General features: G+C 43.4%; 1 protein-coding gene across 4 annotated transcripts in view; it reads left to right on the forward strand.

The window, feature by feature from the left end:
• The window catches only part of flnbl (filamin B, like), a 249,417-nt gene that overhangs the window by 117,289 nt on the left and 108,823 nt on the right, over positions 1-23,305 (forward strand). For all 4 annotated transcript variants that reach the window (XM_063216182.1, XM_063216181.1, XM_063216183.1 and 1 more), the window contains exons 23-26: positions 437-668; positions 963-1,331; positions 2,983-3,156; positions 7,251-7,413. In XM_063216182.1, the coding sequence (XP_063072252.1) occupies positions 437-668; positions 963-1,331; positions 2,983-3,156; positions 7,251-7,413 (938 nt within the window). The remainder of the gene's footprint in view (positions 1-436; positions 669-962; positions 1,332-2,982; positions 3,157-7,250; positions 7,414-23,305) is intronic.

The raw sequence follows: 23,305 nt of genomic DNA on the forward strand, positions 1-23,305 counted from the left end.
CAAGCTCAACTGCCCCCTGATCCCACCAAGGTATGGAGAAAGCAAGCCAAAAAAATGCTATTCTTTTTTTGTAGGAGACATTCACATCCCTTTACAGTAGCATGTAAAAGTTTTGGTTATCCATCCCCATGAGATCTCAGCAGTTGTCACAATCATTTAAAGTATCTGTATATTTATATTAAAAGAGAATTCCTGCCAATTTCAACATGCCGTTTTATTGCTCACTTTACCCTGACTTGTCAAGTACCCGACAACTGTACTTTTTTTTGTTCAACCCTTTCCGAGATCCTGTCCATTCTAATGGGGACATGGGTTTGTTCATATATTTATTTTCAAAAACGTTCACTCTGACGTCACATGAATCCCGGGAAAAGTATGGGCTTGATTTGTCTCTTCCTTTTTCCAATGTCTAGTTAATCTAATCTATTTGCTTTAGGTGAAGGCCTTTGGTCCAGGGCTGCAAGGAGGCTTCATTGGAAACCCTGCTGAGTTCACCATTGACACCAAGGGAGCGGGCACCGGCGGGCTTGGACTGACGGTGGAGGGCCCTACCGAGGCCAAGATTGAATGCTCAGACAATGGAGATGGGACCTGTTCTGTGTCTTACCTGCCCACGGAGCCTGGGGAGTACCTGGTCAACATCTTGTTTGAGAACAGTCACATCCCAGGTATGGATGTTTAAGCGATATGACACGAGTGGGAGGGATGATTGTCACTGACACTGAACTGGGTGTGGTTCGACTGCACAGTGTGCAGAATTATTAGGCTAACACGTTTTTATGACCATATTGCCATTTTATGCATATTTTCCGCAACTTACCTCTATGGACATGAACACCTATTGGATATAAGCATTTCAGGTTATGTACGGGGGGCGCTGATCAATTAACCGTGAGTCGGTCTATAAGATCAGTCAACAAACAATTAATGAATGAATCAATATTTTGCCTCCCTAAACCCAGGCTCCCCTTTCCACGTGGACATACAGATGCCCTTTAACCCTGCCAAAGTGGTGGCGACCGGTTCGGGGCTGAAGTGTGGAAGAGTGGGTGAGACGAGTGTGCTGAATGTGGACTGCTCCATGGCTGGACCGGGACAGCTGACGTTGGAAGCAGTGTCTGAGTCGACTAAAGCTCAGGCCAAGACTGAAGTGCTGGATAACAAGGACGGGACCTACACAGCCAGCTATGTCCCCCTCACTGCTGGCACGTACAGTCTGACACTGAAGTATGGGGGAGAGGCTGTGCCTAACTTTCCCGCCAAGGTGTCTGTGGATCCTGCCGTGGATACCAGCAGGGTGAAGGTTTTTGGAGCAGGTGTGAAAAGAGAAGGTAAGTTAGTTAACCCATTGATGCCTAAGGCACCTGCAAAAAATAAAAACGCCTGCTAAATGTCGAAGCCCTTTTTTTTGGAAAAAGGTGCCCTTAGCCTTTAAAAACTTACATATCTAAAAGATTAGTAGGCAGGTTTCTACTGTTCATGGGCCTGTCGACTGGCCTATTCACTCTGTGCTGAAAACACTCAATTACATCATAACAACATTGCTATCACATTACGGATAGTTTTAAGTAACATATTAAGGCTTGGACATAACAATAATGTCGACAATAAGGTTATAACAGAGGCTCCTGTGCGGTAAGTTGGCTAAGGAAGGGAGTGCTGTTTCACACAGGGTTGCAGAACTGCAGAAAGGTGGATTTAGGGACAAATTAAAATGCACTTGACTATTTGGACATTTTCTGTTTGGTAATTTGGGTAATTTGAGAGTCAAAGCAGGGGGGGAAAATCATGTATTTGCTGTGAGATTTTGGTCTCAGTATTACACTTTTACGAACCATTTTTTTTAAAAATGAAACTCTTATTTGCCAAATAGATACCAACTAGATTAGATTAGATACAAATACTTTCTAACTTTCAAAATATTCCATCATAACCTTTTTCTAATGTAACCAGTTCAACAAAGGAAAAAAGTGTACTGTACATGTGAACATCTTGCACTATAAGATTTTATAAACATTGTACCAAATTGATGGCACAAAGAACTATAAATAAAAACCGAATATAAAACTAAATAGATGGATAGATAGATAGATAGATAGATAGATAGATAGATAGATAGATAGATAGATAGATAGATAGATATTGCCAAGGGGAAATTTGTATTTCAGGTTGCTGTACACCGCATTCCAAATTATTACGCAAATGACTCGCTGATTTCCGCTGATTTCCCCAAATAATCAATATAAATGAGTCATCATAATGTTGAAGTCATCAGGCATTAGAGTACAATTAAACAGTTTTTGAATGAACCTTCCAATGATAACGGTATTTTTAAAAATGATAAAAAAAACCTTAAAATACTCCAAATTATTACGCAAAACTGTTTTGTAGTGTTGTAAATGGGAAAAAAAAGAAAGAAATTTGCATTACATCAAAACAGTTGGAATTTGGTACCTTCTAAATTACATTTCAATATTCAATACTTGGTTACTAAGCTCTTTGCCTTAGTCACTGGAATGCTGCGTTTAACATTGAAGTCAATGACAGTGGCCATTCATTTTCATTGCAGTTTTATGTCTGGTGAGTTAGAATGTCGATACCACCAATGCACCTAAACGTGGCATGGAAATCTACGGGTATATTGAAGAGTGAAGTGTGTGTCACCGGATCAAACGAACAAAAACAGCTAACTGCAAAGCATGAAGGATATCTGGGCTTCCATAACTCCATGCAATGCCACTGCCATTGACTTCAATGTTAAACGACTTCAATGTTTCCAACAATCAGAGGTTGAGTTGTGCGCGGCCAGGGTCGCGCAGCCAGGGGAAAACAAAAATAGAAAACCCATGTGTAGGCATGTCCATATCTGCTCTTGTTAATATTAATCAACATTTTGATTTGTGTGTGTGCGTGTGTGTGCGCGCGTGTGTGTGCGCGCGTGTGTGGGTGCGCGTGTGCGTGTGCGTGTGTGTGTGTGTTCAGGGGTCTTCAGAGAGGCTACCACTGACTTCACTGTGGACGCTCAGTCCCTCACTAAGTCAGGTGGTGACCACGTCAAGGCACAGGTGACCAGTCCCTCGGGCACACACACTGACTGCACCATTGCGGACAAAGGCGATGGCACATACAACATGGAGTACACACCTTTTGAAAATGGTAAAAATGGTTGTGAGTTTTGTTGCAAAATGATGCAAGCGCATCATCAGAGTTTTGAAGCTTGCTACGGGAGGGTCGTGCAAAATTTTACATCTAAGAGTGGAAAGCCTCAAACATCAAATAACGAACAGTCCCTAAAAAAGCTATTCCATCTTTGAAGTGAGTTTCGTTGTAAAATGACTGAAGTGCCATTTTTTGGCTTTTGCATCTCATTATATGAAATGATTGTTCAGACGTTCTTTCATCTATGTCTGATTTGCCACTTAGGTATTTGTCAGCCTGCCAAGACCCTAAAATAAATGTTTGATGGCATTTTCTGTTAAAAGTTGCAACCATGCCAGAAGTTATCAGCATGGGCTAAGGTTTCAGAATCACCTGGTTGCCAACATGGAACTTGACCTTTAAGGTCAAATATGAAGGTCAAAAGGTCAACCACGGTCAAATAACAGTGTTATTTAGTTAAAAATGTTAAAATGATGTTAAAAGTGGGCAACCATGCCAGAAGTCATCAGCATGGACTAAAGATTCAGAATCAACTTGTTGCCAACACGGAACTTGACCTTTAGGGTCAAATTTGAAGGTCAAAAGGTAAAAAACAGTGCATTTTCTGGTTAGTCTATTTTGGGAACTGTATATTCATGGAATTATTTTTCAAGTGTCAGCAACCATGCCAGATGTTATCAACATGGACTAAGGTTTCAGAATCACCTGGTTGCCAACATGGAACTTGACTTTTAAGGTCAAATTTGAATGTCAAAAATGTCAAAAACAATGCATTTTCTAGTTTGCCTTTTTTTGGGGGGGGGGCTTCATATCCATGGAATTCTTTTTCAAAAGTTGTCAATCATGCTAGGTCCTTTTGACCTTCATATCAGCATGGACAAAGGTTTCATGGTCCAAGGTTGCTAGCATAGAACTTGAACTTTTAAGGTCAAATTTGAAGGTCAAAAGGTCAACCGAGAAAAAAAAAAGTTTTGGGTTTTTGTGATGTGCTTTCATAAAATACATGTTGTTTGCATGATGTATTAAATAATTAGTACCTGGAGGAGATAATTCTTATTATTTAAATCATTTTAGGTGAGTGAAAGTATTGGAACAAATAATATTAAATAAAATAAAACACTGTTTTGATGGGGTTTCTCCCGAAGCGGACAGCGCTGTCAAAAGCTGCATTTGGGGTTTTCTGACAGTGGACTGTGGAAGTGGTCGCGAGAGTCACTCTTCACCTACTAATGACTCAAATAAGTATCAGATGACTCTGAACATTGATTAATGAACCTTTTAATCCTACTTAGAGCCCCTTTAAACCCAAGTCTTCAGTGAACAACAAAAACAAGGAAATTTGCCTTTCTGTTGCAATACTTTAAGGGACTGTATATTTAGAAGTTATATAGTCTATTATTAGGGTATGAATGAAAGTGATTATTGCAAATGGTCAATAACAAGAATGTAATTCATCATATTGTTTCTTTACTTCAATAATAATTAAAACGATAATTAAAATTCAAATGTGATGTCAGTCTGAATATTTATGTATTTGTAGGACCTATTGTTGCTGTTATTACAAAAAGGCTGTGTCATCCAGATCATGTTCTATCACTACGACGTTTAAACATTCTACATTTTAATCACATGCAGGTATACAGGACTGTCCATTCCTCAGGCAACTGCAGGCATTTATTGGCCACTTTGTTCTACAACCACAAATTATCAGTCCTAAGCTACTATGTGGAACTGGAGGTTTCCTTTGCCACACAGCCATCAAGTGTTCTACAACTTTCCAACCACCTGCCTCCTCAGTGTCTTTGTTAATATGTACTTTGTCAGACTGCAGCCATACATTTGCCTGCTGATTTGCTTATGCAAGATGCAATCCATATGCATCACTTGGTGGTAACATATCAATTGCTTTTTTGTCTTTCTGAAAAAAGTCATGTCTAGACCGATCAATACCCAAAGATAAGCATGTTGCTTTGGACAGGTGACACAAAAACTCAAGCCTGGGAAATTGCAACAGAACATTCTACAGTAGTTATGAGAACATCAAGAAAAGTGTGCAATACTTGATCTACTCTTACTGTAGGTTTGATTTCCTAACCATGATATGACATAGCAAATCAGCAAGTATCCTTCATTGCTATAACCATTTGAAACACATTAGAAAATAACAGAAGTCATTATTTTTTTATGGAAAGCCTGTGAATTGATGAGGCAAAGCAAATTCACTGGTGAGCCAAGGCATATTTCATTTCATACCAGCAGCTTAATGTGAAGAATAAAGTAATTTAGATGACCAGAGTGAAAATACAAGTTTAAGTTATTTTTATGCTAATGAGCTATGATGAATGTCTAAGGATGACAGGCCAGAGCCCCACCATGATAAGCCAAATCAAATCATATAAAATTATAGGCCTACTAATTATTCAATATACAGTACCATGCAAACAAGTTGTATTTTATGAAAGCACATCACCAAAGAACTGATTTTTTAATTGACCTCGGTTGATCTTTTGACCTTCAAATTTGACCTTAGAGGTCAAGTTCTATATGGTAACCAGGTGATTCTGAAACTTTAGTCCATGATGATAACTTCTAGCATGGTTGCCAACTTTTGAAAACAAGAATTCCATGAATATAAAGATCACCAAAAAAGGCAAACCAGAAAATACATTGTTTTTGACCTTCAGATTTGACCTTAAAGGTCAAGTTCCATGTTGGCAACCAGGTGATTCTCAAACCTTAGTCCATGCTGATAACGTCTAGCATAGTTACCAACTTTTGAAAAAGATTCCCATGAACACAGTCCTCCAAAAAGTCTACCTTAAAATACATAGGTTTTGACCTTTTGACCTTCAAATTTGACCCTAAAGGTCAAGTTCCGTGTTGGCAACAAGTTGGTTCTGAATCCTTAGTTCATGCTGATCACTTCTGCCATGGTTGCCCCCTTTCAACATCTTTTAAACAATTTTAAACGAAATAACACTCTTATTTGACCGTGGTTGACCTTTTGACCTTCATATTTGACCCTAAAGGTCAAGTTCCAAGTTGACAACAAAGTGATTCTGTAACGTTAGCCCATGCTGATAACTTCTGGCATGGTTGCCAACTTTTGAAAAATAATACCATGAATATACAGTTCCCAAAAAAGACTAGCAAGAAAATACCCTGTTTTGACCTTTTGGCCTTCAGATTTGACCCTAAAGGTCAAGTTCAGTGTTGGCAAGAAGTTGATTCTGAATCCTTAATCCATGATGATGACTTCTGGCATGGTTTCCCACTTTTAACAACTTTGCAACAATTTTTAACTAAATAACACTGTTATTTGACTGTGTTTGACCTTTTGACCTTCAGATTTGACCTTAAAGGTCAAGTTCCATGTTGGCAACCAGGTGATTCTGAAACCTTAGCCCATGCTGACAACTTCTGTCATGGTTGCCAACTTTTAACAAAAAATGCCATCAAAAGTTTATTTAAGCATCTTAGCTGCTGATGGCAGGCTGACTATATTATGAAAACGTGTTATAAACCTATATAAAATGCATTTTTTAATGCAATGCATTATAATGCCCAATTAACATGGAGATAAGCCTGATTCGCACAGGATAAATATTACCTATTCGCAATTACCACTGGACCTCTGTGATTTTTCGTGGAGCATTTGGACCGGATAAGGAAACGTCTGTAATTGACTCAATTTACAGACATTATAAGGGGGTGCAAACGGCGCGCCTATGGACATGGGTCATGAAATTACCCCAGGACGCATACAGTAGGTAATTCGAAGCGGAATTATTACTTCACAAATCACAGACATGGCATTGGCACAGGACTCAGACACAGTAATTATTCCAAATTACTGGGGGTCCATAGGTAATAAAAGTCCCGTCTGAATCGGACTTGAAGATGTCCTCTCATCGTTATTTCATAAATAGTGCTGTGTTCCCCATTGTTATTAAATGCGTTACGCATTGGTCCTGTTTAAAAAAACGTTCTGGTTGCTTTGTTTCAAGCCGTTTTTGCAAGATAGCAAGGTGTGTCCTGAACCTGTGGACATGTATTTGAGTGTATTTTTTGTTTGTCTTGTTTTTTTCCAGGATCCCATAGTGTTGCCGTATGGTATGATGACACACCAGTTCCAAACAGTCCGTTCTTGGTGGATGTCACTGATGGCTGCGACCCGAGTCGTGTGCAGTCCAAAGGGCCTGGCCTGCAGGAGGCTTTGACTGACAAAGCCAACAAGTTCTCCATCATCACTAGGTAAACACACCTGGTTCATATTCCAAGAACATGATTAAGTGATAAACCTGGCATAGTTAACCTACAGGAAGTGGTAAACCTGGCATAGTTAACCTACAGGAAGTGGTAAACCTGCTAAAAGACAGCCTTCAGGCATCCTCCAGTCAAGAAAATGAGGACTCCAGATCTTCTAGGTTAATCTTTAGTATGTCACTTAAGTGAGTACACCCCTCACATTTTTGCAGATTAGTAAATATATCTTTTCATAGTTACAACATTTGTAACAAGAGATTTCACTCCGACACAATGGCTATGTTTACATGAGACGTTTAAATCTGATTTAACTCGCTTTAAATCTGATTAAAACTTAATTCTGCTCTAAAAACATAATGTAAAGACTTACCGAACAGGAATTAAGTTTATTCGGAATTAAACTTATGTCCGAATAAAGTGGGTGGTTCATTCATCTTTAAATTCTGATGAAACACTTTCCTCATGTAACCTTTTATTCCACTTTAACAACAATTCCGGTCATTCTATGCATGCTCGTTGGCCACATGATGGCGCAAGACCTCATGTTCTTTGCTTCCATGAGAAAAAATGTCCGACTTCCGGTGGACTTCTGACGTGAAAGTTGTTGCTTAATTTAAAGAGCCCAAGTGACTATAAATGTTGTGGCATCTATATATAGATGTAAAAGTGCACCACAAACTGATGAAGCACAACAAAGTTACTCCACATTACCCTTTGACCACTCATTTTTCTAAGCTAGTCGGGTAAGGTAACGTTAGCATTGTAAATGATCCAGGGCCATATGTTAAGATTTCACCCCGGATGCGGCAAATATTTTCGGGCTGAAGATGACCTGCATCCCGGTGGTATCGGAGCTTGGGGACAACGCCCCCGTGCCTTATTTGGCTCACTCAGCACGTGTGTCCTCAGTCCAATCGCAATGCTTTCTATTCTCCCAACGTTTATTCAGATTTAAGTGATAGTGTCATGTATACACATCGCAAAATAACTTAAAATCCTATCTATTTAAATCTGAATGATTCATTCCGATTTAAAATTGCCATGTAACAGTATCCAATAGTTAGTGGCCAGTTAACAACATGTATAACCTGTTCAATTTGTTGTTCACTCACAAAAAATCAATTGACGTTTTTCAACATGTAACAAAAGTGAGAACACCCCAGGCTAAAATCCTGTAGAGAGTGTCTGAGAAGGGGCCGTGTTGGCCCGAAACGTCTCAAAATGAAATGGGATTAAAAGGGAGGTCATCAGTGTGCGTTTCTTTACATTGAAATTTTACATTTTGAGTCTGCATCTGGCTAAAATAGATGGGTGTGAGATTTGAACGAAATCCTATGGATAGTAGCATGATCTACTTCAGTAGTCATAGTGTATGCATCCATAATTGCGAGGGAAGTTGTTCAGAAAAATAACTTCAGGTGACATACAGGACAACATGACAAAAAGTTTCAAGCTGTACATCAAAGGTGTATGTAGGTAGGAGGTTGGCAGGAGAAAGCCATTACTACGAAAATGCAAACATGTTTTTTTGCTTACGATACACCAAATAGCATAGTGACAAGCGTCACAAAGCCTAGGATGAAGTCATTTGGAAAAATGAGATCAAAATGGAACTTTTTTCAGCCCCTATTAACACTACCATTTGGAGAACTGTCAACGTGGCCTATGATGAATGTTACACCATGCCGTCTGTAAAACATTGTGATGGACCACTGATGTCATGGGGACATGTGAGTTATGCACTGTACTTTTGGTCCATACAAGGGTCGGCGCTACAGGTGTTCCAGAGGGTTCCAGGAACACCCACTTTCATAGCTGGAACCGTAGATCTGTATAGAAGACTAGATATGTCACCCGCGTTGGAAGTCGCAATGGAAGTCGAACGTCTGCAGATGGCGGCCATCTTTCCTCAGCCAACTGGCACACCTCTGCATTGAGTTGGTAGTGATGTATTCATCAGATGACCGTAATTTCCTCAAATTTCAATCGATTTTGTAGAAGTTTGGGTTGTTATACGGTATAAACAAACAAACGGCAGTGGCCTATGTAGGCTATTCCTAATTCTGCGTTGTGATGAATATTTATATTATATCATGTGTTAATTACATTGGGCATATCTCAGCATATATCCTATTCATGCAATTAAATAGATCTCGTAAATAAATATGTGACCTATCATTGATTCTCCTAAAAAGTCCCACTTGCCTTACATCTCTTCTCTTCCAGCAAATCGCCTCTGTCCATACACTATTGGCTGCTATCTCACCCATGACATTGTGTTGGTAGCCTGCTAGTAATGTGCTTACCAGATGACCATCACGTCCTCAAATGTTTCAAATTTCTTTATTAGAGGATAGCCCCTTGAGATAAAAATCTTTTTTTTTTAAAACCCAGACATAACACACACAGTACATATATTCACACACACTGCAGCTCTTCACCACCACACACACCCCATCTCTTACCAAAAAGATATGCTAGTTAATACCATGGCTGAAAAAGTTCTACATAATACAGGAGAAAACCAAAGAAGAAACAAAATATATACATGTCCATTATGTTCATACATGTGTATAGAACGCTAGTTACAAATGTAACTGTGGTTCTATGAATGGCGGATGACCGCCAGAGGCGGCACAGCCTGTGAATGATATCCTTAGCGTAGCGTGGGTTCGAGACTTATACCAACAAATTCATGTACGTATGACGTACCTCATGCTTAAGAAGCCCTGTAGCACGTCATCCTTCCTCGGAAAACTTCTCGCGGATGCGAAGTCCGAATGACTGGGAACTCTGGCGGTCATCCGGCATTCATAGAACCACAGTTACATTCGTAACTAGCGTTCTATTTCATGCCTCTTGACCGCCAGAGGCGGCACAGCCTGTGAATGACATATACCAGCACTGTCATGAGGACGAGTACATTGTCAGTTTTGCTGTGTGCCTGAGAGAATGGCCGGGCCTAGGCTGTTATGCGAGGCTACATTGACCCTATAAAATCTGGTGAATGTAGATGGGCTTTCAGCTAGTGGTGTCCCCCTCAGTGCCGCCCATGAGGTGGCTAGACTCCTAGTGTTATGACAGATGACATTGTCTACTGGCAGACTATCAGCCGTTTTGTGTGCAAGGGAGATGACCTCACATACCCAGTTAGATAGACGTTGTTTTGATATTGGCGAACCAATTTTACAGCCCCCATAGGCCAAGAACAATTGGTCCTACTGTCTCATCGCCTCAGTCCTAGACACATAGTGCCTCAAGGCTCTTACTGGGCATAGGCCTATACGGTCTTCATACGAGGTCAGCTCAATGGCCTGGTTGACAAAAAGGCTGGATTTGGCCATAGTGTTACCCCAGAGAATTCTGGCTTCCATCTCAGACACTCTGGGCTTACTGAAAGTGCATGCAACTCGCTCACTCGTTTTGCAGAGACAATAGCTAGTAGAAAAACGGTCTTCAAGGAGACCCATTTAATCTCTGCTTCGGCTAGGGGTATGAAGGGGGCTTGACATAGATAGTCTAGAACCCGATGTAGGTCCCACTGTGGGCTACGAGGGGCCCTGTAGGGGAGAAGACGCCTGGCACCTTTGAGAAAGTTTCGGACTATGGGACCCGATAGTCGAACCGTCCACATGAATGTGCTTTGCAGAGATTGCCACGACATACACTTTAACTGTCGATGGGGTTTTACCATCATCCAGGAGTGTCTGTAGGAATTGCAACACCATAGGTACCGGGCAAATTATTGGGGAGAGCCCTAGGGCTTTGCACCATTTTGTAAAGAGCTTCCATCGATTCTCGTATAATAAACTGGTTGAGGGAGCCCTTGCATTCTCCAGTGTATTCATTACTGCTGGGTCACAGTTCAGTAGTAGGTCGTCGGACCCAACGGCCACACCCATAGTTGGAGACTGCAGGGGTGCCAAACTCTGCCCTTCAACTGCGACAGTAGATCCACCCTGCGTGGTAATTGCCATGGGGTCCCCATGAGCAGAGAGTAGAGGAGTGCAAACCATGGTCTCGCTGGCCATCGTGGTGCCACTAGTAGAACACGATGTCTGCCCTGGCGGATCCGGAGTAGCACTTCCAGCAGGAGCGGAATTGGAGGAAAGGCATAGAGCAGTCCATCTGGCCAATCGTGAGCTAAGGCATCCAAGCCCAGTGCTTTGCTCTCCTGGGTGCGTGAGAACGACATTCGGCAGTGTGTGGACTCCTTGCTGGCAAACAAGTCCACCACTGTTGTGCCCAAGCAGTCCCAGATCTGTTGTACTACCCCTGGGTTCAAGCGGCATTCTCCTGGGTCGAGCTTTAGTTGGGTCATTTATAGCAGTTCCGTGACCGTGGAGAGGAAAGGTTCGTTTCTCACTGGATTTGTCATCTATAAAGGTTAAATAAAAAAATGAGCCGGGGTGCCCCTCACAAAAATGTGGGGAATTTTTTTTAGAGCCCTATATCCCAAATGGCTGCTGCCAGCCAAGCTGGAAAATAGCTTTTTAATGGTTTTGCCCACAATTCTGCATAATACATGGTTTCTGAGACTATTTGGGGCAAGAAATTCACAAATGGTGTAGATTTATTGATTTGACCTATTTTTGACCTTCAAATTCAAGATGGCTGCCACTTTTGGCTCTTTAAATCTCATTTTTTTCAAAATCGTCAGAGAGCCTTAATATTAGGCTCAAATGAAAGGTCTGCTCATACTGAGTTCAGTTGTGGACAGTAAATTACAAGTAGGCTATGCAGAAGTCATCTGAAAGGTAAAAAAAGATCAAGGTTTGTGGTTGATGAGAATTAAACAGTCGGTCATAATGTGACGTTCCGTGACCATCCTCTGGCAAGGATGTTTTGGATGATTGATTTGACCTCTATGGACCCTTTAGAAAAGGTTTAGCCCCCATGTCCCTCCCAAAAATCCCGCATTTTTTGCTAGAGACAAATGGCGTCCAGCGCCATTTCTAAGAAATAACTTTTGATCTGAATGACATAGAATCATGCATGAAGGCACTTTTTCATACAACTCAACCATGAGGATTCAAAATCTGACATCATTTTGATAATACAAATTTGTTTTGGCCGTGAAATTCAAGATGGCTGCCATCTAGAACAGTAGTTTTCAACCTTTTTAGGCAGTGACCCCCCAATTCAAGTTACTCCATTTCTCATATATAGATATTGAGAAAGTATCTGATCTGCCAGCCCACAATGCCTCACATTATGAGGATTAGTGGGCTTGTAGATGGGCTATTTTCACAATGTTTGACTTCTTTGATAGCCTATTATTTGACAATTTGGCAATGTTTTAGCATTGTGTGATGATTATTCTGGATGGTCTTTAAAATTGAGAGTCCTTACATTGACATAAAGTTACTCTACTCTACATTGACACCTTCCCCCACAAAAAAGGGGATCTCAACCCACAGGTTAAGAACCACTGATCTAGCACATAGAAATTTTGACATTTTTCAAGCATTCTTGCATAAAAGATGCTCGTTGAGGGACTCAAAACAAGAGCTGCTGAAATGGACAGAAGTGCTCTCAAAAGTAGTGATAAGCCTGGTTCAAGATAGTTCCAACTTGAGCTCCCTGAGCTGCAAGAACACCATTTTGTTGAGGAATGTGTGGCCTTACTCACCTTATTCAACCCCACTGTCATATACAGGAAGATGCAAGGGAGCAAGCTCATCCAGAAGATCTCCGTCCAACCTATTGTGATTAAAGAACCCCATGTTGCTCTAATTGACAAGGGCATGATCTGGAGGATGGCAACTCCATTGGACACGGCACGGCACATCATACAAGTGGTTGGGCTGTGTCAAAAAGGTGTCATCCATCATCCTTGCCCGCCATTCTCATTCTCACCGTGTAACCAATGTCAATGATCCCTGCGATACAACATGCTCAACAGAAGATGATGAGCGAGACCTGCACATACAGGGAGCATCTTTTGCAGGATATGGCACGGAATCTGTGGCTGAACAGACTTCTCTGGTTAGCAAAGACTGAGTGCAAGGGGTGATGGTTATTGTCCACTACAGAGTCCAGTCTGCTCAGTGTCCTTTTCTCAGTTGTGGTACTGAGAGCCTCCAGTTCTGTGCCAACAACAGATCCCACTTTCCTCATCAGCTCGTCCAGGCCATGTGTCATCTGAGAAGAGCTGTTTGCGTTCATGAGACTGGTGATCTATGCACATAAAAAGAGTAGCACCATGGCGGAAGCCTGTACTTCCAAGTGGAAGACCATGAAGAGTGTCTTTTATCTGTCTCCCTTCAGATGCAAACAGCTTACGCCAACACTGCCTTCTTGACAACTACTTGGCGTACCTACAGCGCTACTCCACACTGGCAGGCAAGGATGCTGGAGACACCTTTTGGACATAGTCCAACCAATTGCATGGTGTGGCGTCCTGTGTCTGCCAATCTTCTACTGATGGAGTTGCCATATTCCAGATCATGCCCATGTCAATTAGAGAAACATAGGGTTCTTCAATCACAATATGTTGGAGGGAGATCTTCTGGATGAGCTTGCTCTTCTGCGCCTTCCTCTATATGCCATTGGGATTGAATAAGGTCACACATTCCTCAACAACAGTCTTCTAGCAGCTCGGAGAACTTTACACGTTTGACTGTCTTCAACCTGTCTGTGGGTCAAGACCCTTTTTTTGGGGGGGGGGGTGTAATGTAAGGACTCTCAAAGTGAAATACCATCACTGCATCTAAAGCTATCAACAACCAATGCTAAAACATTGGCCAAATTGTCAAATAATATTTAAAAAGCCGAACATTGTGAAAATCGCCCACCTATAAGCCCACTACGCCTCATAATTTAAGGTATTGTGTGCTTGTAGATCAGCTATTTTCTCAATATCTATGCATGAGGAATGGAGCTACACAAATTGGGGGGTCCCCAGTCCAGTTTTGGGGGGTCATGACCAAAAAACATTGAAAACGACTGTTCTAGATGGCAGCCATCTTGAATTTCATGGACAAAACAAAGTTGTATTATCAAAATAATGTCAGATTTGGAATCCTCATGGTTGACATGTATGAAAAAGTGTCCTCATACATGATTCATTCAAGATTAAAAGTTATTTCTTAGAGATGGCACCGGACGTCATTTTGAATTTGCCTCTCTAGCAAAAAATGCCGGGATTTTTGGGAGGGACATAGGGGCTAAATCTTTTCTTAAGGGTCCATAGAGGTCAAATCAATCATCAAAACACCCTTGCCAGAGAATGGTCACTGAACCTCACATTATGACCCGACCCGACTAATCAGCAGTTTAATTCTCATCAACCAGAAACCTTCATCTTTTTTACCTTTCAGATTACCTACTTGTAATTTTACTGTCCATAACTGAACTCAGTATGAGCAGACCTTTCATTTGAGCCTAACATTAAGGATCTCTGACTATTTTGAAAAATTGACATTTAAAGAGCCAAAAGTGGCAGCCATCTTGAATTTGAAGATCAGAAATAGGTCAAATCAATAAATCTACATAATTTGTGAATTTCTTGCCCCAAATAGTCTCAGAAACCATGTATTATGCAGAATTGTGGGCAAAACCATTAAAAAGCTATTTTCCAGCTTGGCTGGCAGCAGCCATTTGGGATATAGGGCTCTAAAAAAAATTCCCCACATTTTTGTGAGGGGCACCCCGGCTCATTTTTTTATTTAACCTTTATAGATGACAAATCCAGTGAGAAACGAACCTTTCCTCTCCACGGTCACGGAACTGCTATAAATGACCCAACTACTTCTGCCTTGACAGTGAATCCGCCACAGTGTTTAACTTCCCGGGTAAGTGGACTGCCCTGAGTGATGCTATTTGGGGGAGGGCCCATGTCAGTAAACATCGGGTCAGACGGTAGGCAGGGGGAGACCGTGTTCCCCCTTGGTGGTTGATGTTGTACACTGTTGTCATGTTGTCCGACCGGATGAGCACATGGCACTCCTGTAGGTGCGGCATGAAGTGCTTCAGAGCCAGATGTACTGCTCTGAGTTCGAGGAGGTTGATATGTTCTGCCCTTTCCTGTTCGGTCCACAGTCCACTGACTGCTGTGTGACGCCACACAGCGCCCCACCCCGTAAGTGAGGCATCTGTTGTCACAACCTCCCTGCGTGTGGGTGCTGCACCCAGGAGGCACACCTGATGTTAAGAAGGTCTGTTGCCACCATCGGCTGAGAGCAGACATGCACTGCTCGGTAATGAGGACCAGGGCATTCTTGTGAAGGACCACATCGAGGCTGAGGCCAGTAATCCACATCTGCAGAGGCCGTAGCTCCAGCAGGCCCAAGGGGGGAATCTGGGCTGTCGCTGTGAGCATACCCTGGAGGCGCAGCAGGAGTCGGAAACGTAAGCTTCGCCCCAAGTGTACCCGAGACACCAGGGATGTGATGTCCGTCACATGGCGCATGGTCAGAGTGGCAGTCATTGACTGTGAGTCGAGGATCATGCCAATGAATTGAGCTGACTGGCTTGGGATTAGCGAGCTCTTTTCTAGGTTTGCTGTCAGTCCAAGTTCCGCAACGTGGCTCTGAAGGGTTGCAATGTCTGTCTGGCTTCGCTCCCTTGTTGGGGAGCATACCAGCCAGTCGTCTAGGTATGGTAGAATCTTCATACCAGACTCCATGAGAGGTGACAGTACTGCCTGTATGCAACTGGAGAATACTCTTGGTGACAGTGAAAGGCCGAATGGGAGGACTCTGAACTGGTAGTGTCGGTCCAGGGAGGCAAAACGGAGGAAGCACCGGTGTGCCGGTGCTATTGGGATATGAAAATAAGCATCTTTCAGGTCCAGAGTTGTGAACCACTCTGCTGGAGAGATTATCTTCAGAACGTCTGCCGTGTGCAGCATGTTGAACGGAAGATCTTTTAGGTATTTGTTTAGGCCCCGCAGGTCCAGTATTGGGCGGAACCCAGCATCTTTTTTTGGAACAACGAAGTAAACGGAACAGAAGCCGTCGAACGTAGGAGAACACTCTACTTCTTCTATGGCTCCTTTCTTGAGGAGAGCCGTTATCTCCGCTTGAAGAACCATACCTTGATGTAAACTTTTTACAATTGTGGGCCTTAGCCGGGCCCTTGGAGGGGGCCGGCGCTTGAACTGTAGTCTGTACCCCTCTGACACTGTTTTTAGAACCCATGGGTCGTGAATGATAGTGGCCCATGCAGCCAGCTGAGTCCCCGAGTACAGTCCAACCGACGACCCGGGCTCCTCAGCGGGGTGTCCGGTTGGGCCTTGCCCCTGCGTTAGCGGGGGTAGGGCTAGGGAACTGGTAAGGCTGGCGGCGAAATGGCGGCGGGCCTCTGGGGGCATGCCTATTCTCTCTGCGCCGGGGGGGAGCAGCGCTTTGAGGTGAAGGGGTGTCACGGCGTGACGTGGGATTCTGTGGTGCCCGGAAACGAACAGTCTGGGGCATGCTCACTTGCTCTCTGCGTGATTCAGACACTAGACCGCGGCGGTCCAAGGCATCCTTTGCAACTGGCCCGAAAAGTTGGCCAGGTATGAAGGGGAGCTCTCGTAGAGTGGCCCTACATGCATCCGGGAGCGGTGCTTGTGAGAGCCAGACCTGGCGGCGGGCCCACACTAGCACTGCCATGAGACGACCCAACTCCTAGGTCATGAAACCAACGCCATGCAGAATGGCTTCGATATTCTCATGCAAGTCCGGTTCTGCCTCTGTCGGAAGCAGGGACTGGGTCACAAGCAGTAAGTGGGAGATAGTATTATCGATCCGACTGATGCGTGCGGCATGGCTGTAGGCCCTAACCACATCGTCATCTGTACGCCTGCAGGCCTTACTTGGGCAGCGCACCTGAGGCCGCACCGCTTCATCTGGGGAGACCACCAGAGAGGCGACACAGGCGTCCACAGAAGGCATCTTGTCTAGCCCAAACAGTTCAGCATCGGCCATGTTACCCATGGCGCGTGCTGCAGAAGTGGGATGCGAACGCGCAGTTGCCGTCCTAAATGCTGTCTGAAATTCCTCCACGAATGCCTCACATGTGGGGATCAGAGAGGAAGTGTCCGCAGGAGACTGCCTAAAGTAAGCACTCACTCCAGAATTAGGTTGCAGCGGTTGCAGCCCGCGCTGTGTCAGGGCTGCGTGAATTGTGGCCAGTAAGGAACGGGAGCCGCCTGTCATGCGGTCCCCTCCCTCATCAGAGAAACTCAAAGGGGCATCATCCAAGGACGCATTGTCTCTCATGGAAGTGAAGAGCGAATCTGTAGCCGCAGTAGAGAGAGTGTCGTCGTCCAGCTCTTGCTCCTCCTGGGATAGCAAGGCGGGAATAGAAGCCGTGTCACTCTCGGGTGTGGACACCACTGGCTGCATGCTGGCCTGCAGCGGCTGAAGCTGTAGCAGCAGTGTTTCGATTCTGCTCACGGCTGTGGAGAGATCGTCCACCCACTTGCTGAGCGCTGCGGTAGTGCCGTGCTGCTTTTTCTTCTTAGCAGGTTGAGTGGTCTGCTGGACAGAGAGGGCACGCTTAGCACCCTGAACGGCGCTGGTAGCTTGAGCCTCGTGCGCCGGGAGCAGCACGTAATTTTTTATTAAAAGGCTCGTTATTCTGGCTTCCCTCACCGTGACCGGGAGGACTGAACAGCTCGGACAGGGCTCCGTTAAGGCGCAGCGCAAAATGAGCGATGCCCAGGTACGATGGGCATTCCAGATGGCCATCCTCTGGCTCAAGTGGTGCAAGGCACGTTTTGCATGAAAGTGAAAAAGTATTCATTGCGACGCAGCAGCTAACGCAAGAAACCCGAACTAACACACGACACAGTAACAGAATTAGAATTGATGATCAAGGTAGTCAATAATTATTTTACTTCACAGTATCACAAGCGAGATGCTAACAATACGCTGCCGTTAGCTACAGGGTGAGCCCACCAAGCTAACGAGGATGCTACACACTTAGCCCGACAGGGAGACCACCGTGGATAGTGTGTGTATGTGTGTGTGTGTGGAGGTGAACACGAGGTGAACCACCGCACAATTCTCCCACGTTTGTAGAGGACTGATCACGGGGAGATCCGCGGTGCACTTTACTTGCAAGAAGAAAGGGAAGAAACTTACCGTCTTGGTGTTCCCTTCTTATCTGTATTAATCCGTTGTTGTTGTTGTGGTACCGTGGGGAGACCACCGCAAAGTATTCCGTAATTTTATACTCACGTAAGTATCTCAATCCGTGGATGCTCGATCAGACGCGAGAAGACTAAGAGGAAGGATGACGTGCTACAGGGCTTCTTAAGCATGAGGTACGTCATACGTACATGACTTTGTTGGTATAAGTCTCGAACCCACGCTACGCAAAAGATATCATTCACAGGCTGTGCCGCCTCTGGCGGTCAGGAGGCATGAAATGGAACCAAAATATAAGAAAACTCAACCGTTTGGGTCCGTGTATTTTTTCGTTCATTCATTTTTCTATTTTGGAAGTCGCACGAAAAATGAAAAAGGACTCATTTGTGATGTTTTACGCTTGAAAATCACATGTGAAATGAAATCCAGCGCCATGTTTTGATATCTGTTACGTACTGAAAATGAAACACTGAGTCTTAGAGAAAAAAAAAAGCAATGAAGAAAAATGCCCTTCGAATTGCGTCTTTCATTTAATTAGGACCACAAATTTGGGTGACCTGGAAGTATCCTGGAAGTAGGCTAGCCTACTATAGGCTGTGGTTCAGTTTTCCTTGCATGGTTTCTTTGGGCACATTCCAACTTTGCCATCATTGTTGCTACACTATTCCGAAACGTTAGTACACTGCAAGAACGTGGCTGCTCTGCGATGAATGTGCGAAGAATATTTTGTGATGCTCAGTCTCTACCTCGTGAGATGATTTCGTATAGATATCCCAAGCGCCAGGGCGTATGCACGCGCCACCACCATATTGAGTAGGGCGCCCTTTGTGAGGAGTAGAAGATGAATTTACCAACATATAAACCGATTTAACCTTTGCAACGAGTTGAGATTCCATGTGATTATGTATGCCTATCCTTCACACTTGATTGTATTTGCATAGCGCCCTATGTATTTGTGGTTCATTCACGAGCATCCCGCACAAACCTAACATTTTCCCCCTTGCTCAACCACGATTTGCAGATGATGTTATTTGACATCTTTTCACATTTTATGAAAATATAAGCAAGCAGTGAAGGACAGCTGCGCAACGAGAACGTTGACGGGAGGATTAGTTTAACGGTCATTGATTCAGAGAGGTTTTTGACAGCTCTGATGATCAGCAACCTTCATTTTCTCAGCTCATCTCTGGCCTGTAGATGCAGTCTACCTGGAAGCCTCCTACCACTAATGCCCTAAATACACCAAAGTGAAACGTGTATCAAGCGTGCGTAGTCTACAAACAGTGGTAGTTTTTTTTTAAGCGCTCGAAAATGTGCGCACCAGCTCTCCAAACTCGCAACTCGCGTGTCAGCACTTCAAACTCGTGAGCGAAAGAATAGGCCCACCACTCAACTTTGGACCTGAATAATGGCCTACATCAAAGCAACATTCACATATTTAACCTGCTAGCTAATAAGCAAAAGGTGGCAAAATAACAACGTAAGACATAAAGCATCTTTCAATAATCATATGGCAGTCGCATTACATAGGCCTACCACTGCTTTGGATTTTGTTCCCTAAGGTAGCCTACTGTAGGCCTATATCCTAAGTGTGGAAATGTAGCCTACAGTGAGCTATGAAGGCTATCGATGTAGCCTAACCGATAAAAATTATGTCCATAATGTTGCTCATTCAATAAGGCGGACGGTCTGCAAGCTCCAAGAGGCTGGCCATATCACTTGTGCCGCGCATAGGCTACATGCCAGGCCTGCACATGCCAAGGATGTGGGTTTCTTCATTCTTCTACTTTACTGTTATGTCCCTGGCTGGATTTGTGGAGCGTCTTTGCTATGCTCCATGGTTGCTATAGGCCGGTACCTTCGCTGGTGCGAGTCAGATGGCAAATATCCTTCCGGTGTGGCAGCTTTTGTGATACGTACAGCAATTCTCATGCACATGTAGGCCTACATCTGCTTGTACGAGGCTACGGAACGCGACGTGGGACAAAGATATGACAGGAGCCGAATGTCAACATAAACAGAGATTACACAATCTTAGATATGGTAATTGGGAGGGAAAGTGGAAAACAGCGATCCTAGCGGTTACGTTCCAAACACCAGGGTGATCCTATTGAAACTCCCATAGACAAGTTTTTAAAAAAAATCCCACAAAGATATGACTTGGAACTATAACACCAGACACATTTTTCAGCGTACACAATAGCATGAACTACTACCTGTGAAAATCTCAAGTCATTTTTTGCCCTTTTAAGAAAAATAGAAATTGTGCCAATCTGGTCGGAAACGGACTACAGCTCCCAGCATGCTGTGCTTCGCGCCTCGTTGACAACACAGAGAAACAAATGAACGCGAACGAACGCAAGTTCTTCGCATATCTTCACATTCTTGTAATCCTACGAGTTCCACATTGTCTTCTTATTACACATATATACACGCGATCATTTTGGTATGGTTTTAAATTCTCTAGTAGATATGATGGCTTCTGTGGTGACGAGTAACCACCTCTCTGGCTCATGTTTGGCTATGCTAATTTGGCTATGCTAATTACATGGAGTAAACAAGCCACACATGCCAGTCAGTGTAGTTCTGTATTAGCTTTTTAAAGAATATTAAAATCAGCTCAGATCAGTGAAAAACCGAACATTTTACCACCTGGTTCGATAAAACGGGCCAACATGCCCATAATATGACTGCCACTACTTCTACTTCGTCGTCAGGGCCGAGATGTAATTTTTCAAAGAAAAAAAACATTCATTTGTTGCAGGGGGTTGGAACGTTGCCAGCAGGGGGCGATGAGATTACTTTCCCTCCCTATGGTCACCAAATGTTTTGGGACTGTCATTTATGTTACGCCTACACTTTGGAATTAGATCAGAGTTACACAGGTAGGCCTATATTTGATTGACCTCAACTGTACCCTGTACTTAACTTTACTCGGTCTACCCTACAAGCAGATACAGGGCGCATGAGAATCCGGTGCGTATCACAAAAGCTACCACACCGGGACAGATATCTTCGACAGGAAGGGGTTGACCAACTGTCATTGAGAACATTGACAGTTCTGACGATCAGCATCAGTTTCCCAGTTCATCTCCAACCTTTAGGTGTATCGACCCGGACATATTGCTTTCCAACAGTATCACTAATGTTCCAAATACACCAAAGTGAAATGTGTATGTATTCAACGTGCGTAAAACTTGATATGGAGAGTGTGCGCTTCAGCTTGACTTGACTTGCCAGAATACGCAACAGTTTGCGCGAGAACACTGCTTTGGACTGTTTGCTCCCTAATGCATATTACTACATGGGAAAGGGTATAATAGGTTATTGATTCCAGACACTTTATTTAGGCTATAAAGTTGAGTCCATAACATAAAGGGAATTTTATCTCTATTTTATAAGGCGGACGCACGCTCCAATACAGGACTAACCAACGCCTGCTGCGCATAGGCCTACTAGCTTGCACATCTCAAAAATATGCTTTTCATCATTCTATTATTTTCCTGTTGTGTCTCTGGCTCCAGCTACTGTTCTGTGTGTCGTTTGGTCGCTAGCTAGACCTTTTCTGATGCGACTCAGACGGCAAACTTTCCTTCCGGGTAAATGGAGAGGAAGGGGTCAGTCAAATGAAATTCAATAAATGAATAGTCAAATATCACAAATTGAAAAACGATCAAAAATGTTGTCTTTTTTTATAATGCTATTATGGTATAAAGTAACACATGCAGAAAACAAAATACAGCCATTTCTGCGTGTATTGCTTTAATCACAATAAATTGCACCCTTTTTTGAATTTCATATTTCATTCCAAAATAGAATAATGAATGAACGAAAAAGTACACGGACCGGAAAAACAATAACTCTATGATTTTTGATTTTGACAATGCTTTGCAGTGATTTATGATTTTTTCATACTCAACTGAAACATCTACATTGGTCACATGATTGAATGTAGTTCAGAAGGGATATTTCAAAGATGTCCTCTCATCGTTATTTCATTAATACTGCTGTGTTCCCCATTGTTATTGAATGCGTTACGTGTTGGTCCTGTTTTTTTTTTTTAAGTGCTTTGTTTAAGCTCGACGGAATCTTTTTTTTTTTTATCCTCCCGCATTCACCAAAACGCTGTGGGCAATGCTGTGCTTGTCAATGACCAGCATTCCCTATAGTGAGACCACCGTTTTGATGTCAGCATCTCCTCCACCTCAAATAGCCTGACTATTAAGCAATTGCTTTACCAGCATGCTTAATTTCCATGGCGTGCATGTATATGCTTTGTGTGGACTTGATCTTAAGTGTTAATTAGATATAGCCTGTCTATTACCCCCTTCCGTTGTATGTATGGATCGCTTTTCAACCACTCTTGATGCCCCTCCCCCGGCTCCGTGTGTGTGTGTGCGTGTCCCCCTCTCTCTCCTCCTCCTCTCTCTTCTTTTCCTTTCTTTCCCAGTCGGGGATTATACGCAAACATACGTCGCCTACACACACAGGTGCGCCCCCCCACACACACACACACACAGACACAGGCAAACCGGTCAACAGGGCACAGACGCATCGTCTACAACGCCATGTCTCGGACACATATCCATCCACAAGCAGCTGCATATCTGTCTAAATGCAGGAAAGCCGACTCTTTGTTAGCGGGGGAAATTCTTAAAGTTACGCAGTAACGATCCTTATTTTGGAAAGTAACTAGTTACTGATTACTGAATTCACAAAACTAAAGCGTTAGGTTACTCTAGGTTACTAAAGCGTTAGGTTACTGAAACAAACGCATGAAAGTACCCTCAACACTGGTC

Source organism: Engraulis encrasicolus, chromosome 14 (assembly GCF_034702125.1).
Source record: "Engraulis encrasicolus isolate BLACKSEA-1 chromosome 14, IST_EnEncr_1.0, whole genome shotgun sequence".
Taxonomy (NCBI): Eukaryota; Metazoa; Chordata; class Actinopteri; order Clupeiformes; family Engraulidae; genus Engraulis; species Engraulis encrasicolus.